Below are 11,117 nucleotides of genomic sequence, written 5' to 3'. Positions count from 1 at the left end.
GTTGGCATTTCTGTTCAAGATGGCGACCGATTTAACAGCTGTCAAGTGATTTATTCTCAGTTTGGTTTGGCAATTCATCATGAATAGACTAACGCCTGAACAACGCTTGCAAATAGTGCAATTTTATTTCGAAAATAATGGTTCTGTGCGGAATACGTATCGCGCACTACGTCCATTTTATTTTGTTTAGCGATGAAGCACACTTCTGGTTGAATGGCTACGTCAACAAACAAAACTGCCGCATTTGGAGGGAAGCTAATCCTCAAGTGTATGTCGAAACACCGTTACATCCAGAAAAACTGACTGTTTGGTGCGCTTTATGGGCTGGTGGAATCATTGGTCCGTACTTCTTGAAAAACGATGATGGCCAGAACGTTACAGTCAATGGTGATTGGTATAGAGCCATGATTACTAACTTTTTCATTCCTGAATTGAACAACCATGATGTCCAGGAGCTGTGGTTCCAACAAGACGGCGCAACATGTCATACAGCTCGTGCCACAATCGACTTATTGAAAGACACGTTTGGTGATCGCCTTATTTCACGTTTTGCACCTATGAATTGGCCTCCAAGATCTTGTGATTTAACACCGCTAGACTACTTTCTGTGGGGCTATGTAAAGTCATTGGTCTTTGCGGATAAGCCACAAACCCTTGACCATTTGGAAGACAACATTCGCCGTGTTATTGCCGACATACGGCCACAAATGTTGGAAAAAGTCATCGAAAATTGGACGTCCAGATTGGACTACATCCGAGCCAGCCGTGGCGGTCATATGCCAGAAATCATATTTAAAATGTAATGCCACAAGATTATCTTGCGGATAAATAAAATTCATGTCAATCGAATAATCCATCGTTGTTTTATTGCAATTAAAAGTTCTATAGCTCTGAAAAAAACACCCTTTATGTTCTTATGTAGGTATTCATCTTGAATAAATACCTAAAAGTCAGTGGCGACTCCATGGAACTGTTTAGGGAGGGAGGATGTACAATGACTCACTCACTCACTCACTAAAATGAGATGGAAATATATTTCCTGTCAAAATAGATTTCATTGGAAAAATAATACTTTTTCAATTATCATATTATTAATAAATGAAACAAACAACATTCTCCATTTTCAAAAACCAAATAAAGACAACAAAATTTCTTCCCGTAAGAAAACATCTAATAAATTTGAGATCATAATATAACATGCCTACAACCTACAAACTTATATGACTCAAAAATAATTGTTGTGAAAGGGAAATAAAATCATTTTTAACAGGCGTGGTCTCATATGAATACCTCCATATTTAGCAAATAAAACACAATAACTATGATCTACAAAAAAAAATACCGTTTGACAATTTTGAATAAGTTAACCATGGGAAAAGAATTCTGTAATGAATAACATTTAACATCCTTGTTATTCTTTCGATGCACTCTGAGTAAGGGAATTTGAAATCTCCTACAGGAACAAACGCATTCTTCATTATATCATTCAATTGAAAACTGATGTCCTCAAAAATAAATTGCAATTTGAATGAAACACATTACAGATCACAATTTTTCGATGCGAATAACTCAGTTCTTTACGACTGAAGTATTGCGTGATGAGAATGATACAAAAAACTGATGACGAATTCAAAAATCACAGATGGCAAAACAAGGGGCGACAAAACGGATAGATAAAGGAATATAATAAACCTTGGAGGAAGACGTGCTCGTAGTGCAATAAAAGTAATAATCTCGAAAGGAATAATAAATTCATAATTCGTAAAAGGGTGAGATTTTTTACTGCCATGCCAATTTCAAAGAAAAGTAAAATGATTATTGGTTTCTTTTTATGGAAAAATTTCCTTCTTCGTCTTGGCTAGAATTCTAAAATTTTATATTTTGGAAATCTTGGAGGGGGGTTATTACTCCCAGTACCCCCTATATCTACGACCTTGATAGTGATCGAGTCGTTTGAATAAACTTGGAGCCAATGCGTTTACTTCACATTTTTGATCACAGGTATTCTTTCATATTTGAGTTTGTTAAAGATGCAGCTATAATAAAAGTATTTATTTAATCTTGATTGAAGGCTGATTGGGCTCTAAACGTTAAATATTTCGACGAGGCTTGGGGGGGGGAAATTACCCCCTTTGATCCGCCACTGCCTAATGTAGCTATTGAAGAGAGAATGTTGTGTGTGAAATAAATAAAAAGAAATACTCAATTTTTTTTTGTAAAGCTACGGACATTTTAACATTTTTATGAAATGAAAAATTTCAAAACTATTCAACAAATGAATAACGAAATCGGATTAGAAAACTAGTTGTTCTTGCTGTTATTAAACTTCATCATTTCGCACTACAATATATTACGTGATCATGATTAATCGGAAATTTTTTAATTGATTTTGTTATCTACTGAGGACGCCACCAAATAGTTGAAATATCATATTTTACATTGTATCGAATGAATTTATCCAATTTGAATCGGCTGTGCGAAAATTTTGAAGCATGTTATTTTCTTAGGTATAGGTAACACTAGTAACAGCTACATGTATGTTAGTTTAGAGAGTATTCAGTAGTTTTGTGAGTGATAGTAACCATCATTAACTATTTTTCAAAGATACAAAGAGTTGTAAAAGAAGATTTATCCCTTCAAATCCACTGCTTTTCGAGCTTGAATACCTAGTTATTGTGAACCCGGTTTGTAATCAGCTGTTTACTGCGCGAGTATGCGCAGCTGTATCTCATTTCGTTTAAAATTCGACGGCCATGTTGAAAAACGTCAGTTTACTTCGATCCGTGGTAGTGACTGTACGCGGTCTGCTTCTGCAACTTTAATTTTTATTTACAAGATTTCCTTCTTCCCCCTCGACTTTATTTTCATTCATCTGTCATTCGGAAGTCTAATTAGACCAACAAGTTCATCAACAAGAAGTGTGTTCCGAAGAGAAAGCCATAAAGGGATTAAAATATTTAAGTGTCTAATAAACTGATTGAATGAACTGAGAATTTTGTTACTTATCGTCGGGCTTCAAAGGAATAAAAAAGCACAGTAAAATTGTGAAAAATACCTAGTTCGAAGTTACTTTTAATGTGCGTCTGATTTGTGTGCAATTGTGGCGTTATTTTGAAGAAACTGTTAGTGTAAGCTGCTTATTTGTTGAGAAAAAAATCGAAGGAAAGCCTAGAATTTCCCAGTGGACGTTACAACCCGTGACATTTTCTCACGACCCAGTGGCGTCGAGGGAGACGCTCTAAAGCTTATTTCTTCATTTTTGTATAGTCTGAAAGTTGTTTTTTACGCAGTCTGGTTTTCGTGTGATGGAATAAGAAAACCAGCGAGGTGGTTCAATATTTGATGGCTGTGGTCGGTCCCAACCGCCACACAGGGGTGTCAATGTCCGTGTCTATGAGCTATATGCAGGGCGCGACTGGCCCTACCGCCGGGGGCCAACATGCTGCACAACCATACTACCATCCCCGACATGCCGCTGCCCCTGCCCATACTCAGGAACAGGTACAACCAGATCGTCCTATCGGCTATGGAGCTTTCGGAGTTGTATGGTAAGTATTTTAAACACATTGAATTATAATACTTTTGGAACGATGGTCGGTCATTGTTCTCAAATTGCTATATTGAATACAACGTTATATGTCGGTAATAAGCTCTTGTTGATAACCTTCATGGATTTTTGTTGCTCATCTAACGTAGGAGGTCTTGTTTCGTTGATGAACCAATAAAAATAATTTCTGCACAAAATTTCATTTATTCTGTACTTACAGTTTCATTCTACTTGATGAAGGCAATATAATATCAAAATTTGGATAACATTGGCCCAAAACTGACAAAATCGAGGCCAAAACAGTGAAACCATTCCAAATAAAAATGCATCATCTAAAACTTGCACAATTGAGTAAAGGGTTAATGAATTGAATACCTAACCAAATTAGGCATGGAGATCGATTTATTTCCATCTTTCAGATGTCTAAATTGAACTTACAATTGAAATGTTTTTCAGTCGGTTCATTGAAAAAAATTACAGCTGGCATCAAACATTTGGTTTTTATTTGCGTACTTCAATTGAATATTTTGAATAGATGGGTAGGACGGGAAGGCTCAGTGCCATGGCCCGCTAAATCTCCCGATTTGAATCCTTTGCATTTTTTTGTATTTGGGGCTGTTTGAAAAGTTTAGTGTATGCAATGTGAGATGCAATGTCAAATCGAGGAGTTGCAACATCGCATTGAACTATCCTGTTACATGATCCAAACACAACCAGGTCTTTTCGGAATAATTCCTTTATGCGATGAAGCACTTCCTGCATTGAAATGGACGGAGGTCATATGGTATATCTTCTGCAAAACCCTAGAAGTCGAAAATAAATCTAATATCTTCTGTAATCTTGAGGTAAAGAATTAGCTCCCAAAATATTGAAACATTGTTTTTTAAACCCGGATATATCAAAAATATGTATATGTGAGGGTTCTTTGGTTTTGTTGTCATAATATTGATATTTGTAATCTAAAAAAATAATCGATAGAAGTGAACATTCACATCGACAAAGGTTCTATTGAAGTGGATGCAGACTTTGTCATATATTCTTCAGCTTTCAAAAGAAAACACTTCATTTAAAACGATCAAATTACTAAAGAAGGTGCATATATCTTCAAATGTAAATCTAATCAATTAGAAAACAATAATTTTCGTTAATTTTTTTCCTGTGAAATATTTTGGCAGACTCTGAATATATTTGGAGCAGCGAGCAATTATCAACAATGTAGGTACCTAACTCAAATCTATTTTAGGAATTGTTTTAATTTATGGTGCCTATTCGAAGGATTTGTTTCTAAATATTGCTATCATAGATTTGAATAGTTCAAAAATAGTCTTTCAAATGATAATGAATCATCGAGTTCAATTGTGAGTCAGATTTATCAACAACTTTTTTATTCCGACTTTCCTAGATGTCTAAGAGATCTCTAAAAAGCTTAGGTTTAGAGCTTTTACTAGTTGAGAGAGGTTATGTTCTGCGTAGGTAGTGTTACTGTGATCCATCGCCACTCCAGGGAAAATTGGAAATCCTGCAAATCTCTAATTGTATAACACCGGTGTTACATTTTGTATATTTTTTTTTCGATGAAAGTTTTTTTCATTATAACAGAATGTAATAAATAGTAAATACTAGAGTGAATACCACAAAAAATTAATTAGTGGAGCACTGACGGCATTCATGTATTGTACCCTCAAAGACCTTATAATTGTATAGAGGTGTATACGTTGGCAACAAGGGCGCAAATGGCGCTTGAATGAACGAGTGACCAAAAGCTCCTGCCTTTTCGTAATTTTTTTTCGACATTCGGCTCGAATTTTTAAAGGAACTAGGGACTTTATAAATGCCGAATTGTTGTAGGAATAAATTTATTTATGCACATGTGAAAAAACCGGTCTTTAAGATGTGATTTATTTTGTTTCATCACTTTCAGTAATAAACCTTTCGATGAAAACATTCCACTTCACTGAAATTTCTCCTTATCACTTTTCTGGTTTGGAATGATGAATTCAATGTACCGAATGAAAATTTCGCCTTTACCATCTTGTTCTTTTTTATATTATTTCTTATGTAATCCACGCATGCATGTTATTGACGGGCACATCTGTAGATGTTTGGGATTTTATTACATCGACCCAACAAGGATGTTTTTGACCAAACTCTGTTTATGCCACCCACATAGCGAATTTACCGTGCGTGATGAAGCTATATTGACATCTCACGCTAGTGTTTCTGTGATCCAGGGTTTGGCCCCAACGAAAGTATTGAATTTCTTCTGCACCCCTCGGTGTGTCGAAAAAAAAGGAATGATCGAATCGTTTATTCAGAAAATGATTCAATTGGAATTTGAAATTAATCGAATAAAGGTTTTTCTCTAATTCTGTGGTTATTCCGTTCATTCTTCCACATCTTGTAGAACAAAATCGTGCGAGAATATATCAGAAATGCACAGTTTTCATGGTTATATTTTATTATTATATGTTGGTACTCCGAACTTTCCGCCACGGCTTTATCTGTCAATTAATCAATTTGCTTTAAGGAAATCACTCGGGAAATCAGTTCTGCCAACCAACATTTTTCAATGCAAAAATCACTAAATGATATTCATGGAAATATTTCATTAATTTCAATTAAAATGCAATGAATTAGAGAAAATAATGTATAATACTCGTACAGAAGGCTCATTCTACCACTCGTTCATTCAAAAACTCGCCACTTCGTGGCTCGTTTCTGAATTTTGAACTCGTGGAAGAATATCAGTGCCTTCTGCACTTGTATTATAAATAACTATTCTCTAATATCTGTGGTTATTCCGTTCATTCTTCCACATCTTGTAGAACAAAATCGTGCGAGAATATAACAGAAACGCAGTTTTCATGGTTATATTTTATTATTATATGTTGATACTCCGAACTTTCCGCCACGGCTTTATCTGTCAATTTATCAATTTGCCTTAAAGAAATCAGTTTTGCCAACCTACATTTTTCAATGCAAAAATCACTAAATGATATTCATGGAAATATTTCATTAATTTCAATAAGAATGCAATGAATTAGAGAATAGTTATTTATAATACAAGTGCAGAAGGCATTCATATCCTTCCACGAGTTCAAAATTCAAAAACGAGCCACGAAGTGGCGAGTTTTTGAATGAACGAGTGGTAGATTGAGCCTTCTGTACGAGTATTATACATTACTTTCTCTAATTCATTGCATTTTTATTGAAATCAATGAAATATTTCCATAAATATCATTTAGTGATTTTTGCATTGAAAAATGTTGGTTGGAAGAACTGATTTCTTTGAGGCAAATTGAAAAATTGACAGATAAAGCCGTGGCGAAAAGTTCGGAGTACTAACATATAATAATAAAATATAACCATGAAAACTGCGGTTCTGATATATTCTCGCACGATGTTGTTCTACAAGATGTGGAAGAATGAACGTAATAACCACAGAATTAGAGAAAATAATGTATAATACTCGTACAGAAGGCTCATTCTACCACTCGTTCATTCAAATTTTGAACTCGTGGAAGAATATCAATGCCTTCTGCACTTTCATTATAAATAACTGTTAACCGACAAGAACAGTTTTTCGTACCTATCTATATGATATGGTAAAATAATGTTGTTTGAGTTTAAATTTTCAAACATCGTCGGATGCTCTGTTTAAATTATGGAACCTTCACAAATATTCCAAACATCTCCAGACGACACCCAAGTTGACGAATTCTTCTTTCCGAAAGCACAGATTCCTTTTGCCAGATTTTACCTGATTCCAGCTTAGATGATCCGTCTTAAATTCTCCTATATGGTCTATCCGTCAGTGTCAAGTCGTTCCCCTAAACCTGCTTCATATTTTACCTGCAAATATAGAAACTACTCTTAACGAAGAGGCTCGGAGGGATAGAGCCAAGCGCTCTAAACGAACGGAAACAGCATAGACGGCCGGATCGTCGAACAAAGCTCTTACGGTGGGCGCAGAAGGTAAGCCTGCAAACGGTAGGTTGACGACCTAGACCCGTCCTGTCGTTATTTTTGGTACTTCTTTGTTGGTATAATGCGACTTGGCGTGTTTGGTGAGGGGACGAACTGTCTTGATTTCCTCGGGATGAGATGACCCGATCGTAAAAAACATTCTCGTCAGCGTCTTATTGGAGAGGTGCCTCTTTGGAGTCTCTTCGCTTTTCGAGCGCCCGGAATTTCGCCAACTATACGAATTCTCGAGGATGTGGGAATATGTCTGGGTTTCGTTAACGGCAGGTCAATAACAATAATCGGCATTTTTTTATTGAAATATTGCAATGCAATAAATTTATTTCAGGTTTGGCACCTAGTGAATTTTTTTCAGAGAATTTGAAACGGTTTTCGAAGCGCACATGGACTCATAAATTTTATTACCAAATAGGACATTCTGCCGCATTCATTCAACTAGGCAATAAAAATATGCATGTTTTCTGGACGATCAATAGGTACAAGAGCTGTTTCAAATTTTACTGTAGTGCTTTTCTTCTCATTTTAGTCAAAATTCTCGTTCCTTGTGTGGTCGATGCCTAATTTGAAGGGCTATATCAGTTTGCCAGACCAAGTCATCTTTTAACGATACAAGTTGAAAAAACATAGCTCTGGCACGTTCGAGCAAGAATTTCGCCAACTTTACGAATTCTCAAGTCTGGGTTTCGTTAACGGCTGGCCAATAACCAATAATCGGCATTTTTTTATTGAAATATTGCAATATAATAAATATTTGTTGAGTTATGAACCTACTAAATTAAATCTTTCAGAGAAGTCGAAACGGTTTTCGAAGCGCACATGTGCTCATAAATTTTATCACCGAATAGGGACATTTTGCTACATTCTTTCAACTAGGCAACAAAATTACGTGTGTTCTAGACTCGGAGTAATAAACATAGATAGAGGGAGCATATGCCAATTTCAATAAGCAAATTTTGTCCCCAACATGAACTATCAAATTTGACATCATGCGCGCAGGAATGAAAACATATCAGTATTACGATATTTCACTCAATTCGCGAGTTTCTTGACAAAGAACGCACTTCTTATGTCCCATACCTTAATATATCAGAAATTCAGAAAACAAACTTCAAGCGCACCAAATGACGTGAAACAACCGATGACACTAGAAGAGCAAAAGTTGCCAAACCTTGGATTTCAGCAGGTAGATACAAAAAATAATAAATATTCTGGTTATTATGAATTCGACAATTAGTAGAAATATCGGATTCCAAATATTCAAATTTAATGCATATTTAATTGAGAATCACTCAAATAAGAATATTTCATTCAATATAATACATTCATAACGATATAGTAAAATTGTGGATTTGAAAATATAACACAATCCGACAACGTTATCTAACCAGGTTGGGGGTATGTATCTATGTTAATTACCCTATGGTTCTGGACGATCAATTCAAGAGTACTTTCAAATTTTAGATCAGTAAAAATAAATCTCATATTTTCGATGCCGTACTTTTCTTCTCATTTTAGTCAAAACTCTCATTCCTAGTGTGGTCGATTACAGTTTTGAGGAGCTATGTCAGTTTGTCAGACCAAAGCAGCTTTTAACGATACAAGGCGAAAAAAAACAGCTCTGATTAGCACAAATTTCTCTCACATATCGTACAAGTACGTATTATGGAATTTGCAACTCATGCTTTGCCATTGACTGATTCTATTCATTCATTCATGATTGTTTCAATTTAAAAAAGTACCAAATTGCTAAATATCGTGTTTACAACTTGCCAATTATCGGTCGAAATATTCAAATGAAATTTGGTGAGTTTCCATAGGTAGTTAATGCGCATTTATTGACATGCAATTAAGAATTTTATGTTCATCATTGGCGGCGTGCATACGGTTATGAATTTTTTTTTTTTTTGGAAGAGAAAATAGTACGCCGCCTTTTAGATATTTCAAGCTGAAAATTATTTTTGAATTCTTTGTTCAAGGAGATATTTTTGTTACAAATTGAACTAGGAACTCAAGAATGATCTTCAGTTTGAAATAACTCAGTGGCGTACAATTGTTTTTTAATAATCGAGAGCAATAAATAGAGGGTCAGTTTTCAAGAAAAACTTTAAAAATTAAAATCGCAAACTGCCATTATTTATTCATGCAGAATAACATACTGAATTTTGTCGCACTAACTGACTAACACCCTGTATATGTATAAGTGAAAAAAAGATTCAACTAACCTTTTTGCAGAAAGTATATTTCAATCTTTTTCATGTTGAATAATAGGCGGTCTTCAATGATAACGATATTCTGTGAGAAAATGGAAAAAATGAACTACAGAGTAAAATTTTCAGTATTTTTCATGTGAAGTTCTCAGTGTTTTTCACATTGCACCTAGAATCTCCATAAATTCTCTTGCTCCTCCCGTATACAGGTTGTTCCACCATTGAGCGCCGAAATTTTAGATTTTTTTCGACACAGTATCATTGGGCTATCATTAGAGCTACATTCTGAAAGTGTTTGGAAATATATAGGGTGTTGGAAAAAACTCATATTTGGTCATTCACACTTTTTGGCACACTCTGTTCATTTTCAAATAATTTGGGGATGTAGCTCTAATGAAACCTAATGATAGATACTGTGTCGAAAAAAATTTCGAAAAGTTTAGGGCCTAACGCATTGAATTTCGGGACTCAACCGTAATAGGTGGAACACCCTATATATTCAAGACATAATTGTTCCTCCGCTTGGTAGAAGAACGCCACAATACAACGTCGACATACTTGAAGAGGTGAAGAATACACCAAAAATTTGGGACGTGGAACGGGCCCACTGTTATGAGAGCTGAAATTCCATTATGCTCCAAAATTGTAATTCAAGGTACGGAAGTACTGACTTGCTTGGCCGGTTTTACTTGCCACGGCTATTGTTCCGAACAGTTTCTCAACAATTCATCTGTTATTACACACTGTTCACACAATATACGTGTATTATAACTGGTATCATTCATGACCGTCGTGACATTTTGGTTTTTCTACGGTTGGTATCGCTGGTTGAATGAGCTCGGCCCACCCTTGACACATTCAGGATTGAAGGCTTCGCAGCATGGATTATTTCCTTTTGAAAATTATTTGTGCAACCAAAACTTCATCGTAGACAGTACAGGGTTGTCCAATAAGAAGACGTTTCTTATTGAAGAGCCCGCTATCCGGGCATTTGCCAATTTTCAAGCTCTCATATTTTGACATTCGACAAATAAAAATTGAATGGAACCTCAGAGTAATAAACATAGATAAAGGGAGGATTTGTCATTTTCAGTAAGCAATTTTTGTCCCCAACATGAACTATCAAATTTGACATGAAGCGCGCGGAAATGAAAACATATCAGTGATACGATATTTCACTCAATTCACGAGTTTCTCCACAAATAAAGCACTTCTTATGTCCCATAGTGAATCAACGTGTCATATTAATTCAAAATATATTGAAATAAATCCCTAAATATATCTGAAATTCAGAAAACAATCTTCGACCGCGCCAAACAACGTGAAACAACCGATGACACTAGGAGAGCAAAAGTTGCCAAACCTTGGATTTCAGTAGG

At 35.5% G+C, this 11,117-nt stretch overlaps 1 protein-coding gene across 4 annotated transcripts in view; it reads left to right on the top strand.

Annotated features, from left to right (window-relative positions):
- The first annotated feature begins 2,762 nt into the window (after positions 1-2,762).
- The window catches only part of LOC123680047 (serine/threonine-protein kinase NLK), a 138,451-nt gene continuing 130,096 nt past the window's right edge, over positions 2,763-11,117 (top strand). For 3 of the 4 annotated variants that reach the window (XR_006747482.1, XM_045617697.1, XM_045617698.1), the window contains exon 1: positions 2,764-3,548. Coding sequence is in view for 3 of the 4 variants with exons in the window: in XM_045617697.1 (XP_045473653.1) it covers positions 3,343-3,548 (206 nt within the window). In the remaining variant the exon portion in view is untranslated. Of the gene's footprint in view, positions 3,549-11,117 lie in introns of all 4 variants that reach the window. The other variant, XM_045617696.1, reaches the window with a different exon arrangement.

Source organism: Harmonia axyridis, chromosome 5, assembly GCF_914767665.1.
Source record: "Harmonia axyridis chromosome 5, icHarAxyr1.1, whole genome shotgun sequence".
Classification (NCBI taxonomy): Eukaryota; Metazoa; Arthropoda; class Insecta; order Coleoptera; family Coccinellidae; genus Harmonia; species Harmonia axyridis.
Note: the sequence above shows the minus strand (reverse complement) of the source record. Positions and strands in the feature narration are given on the sequence as shown.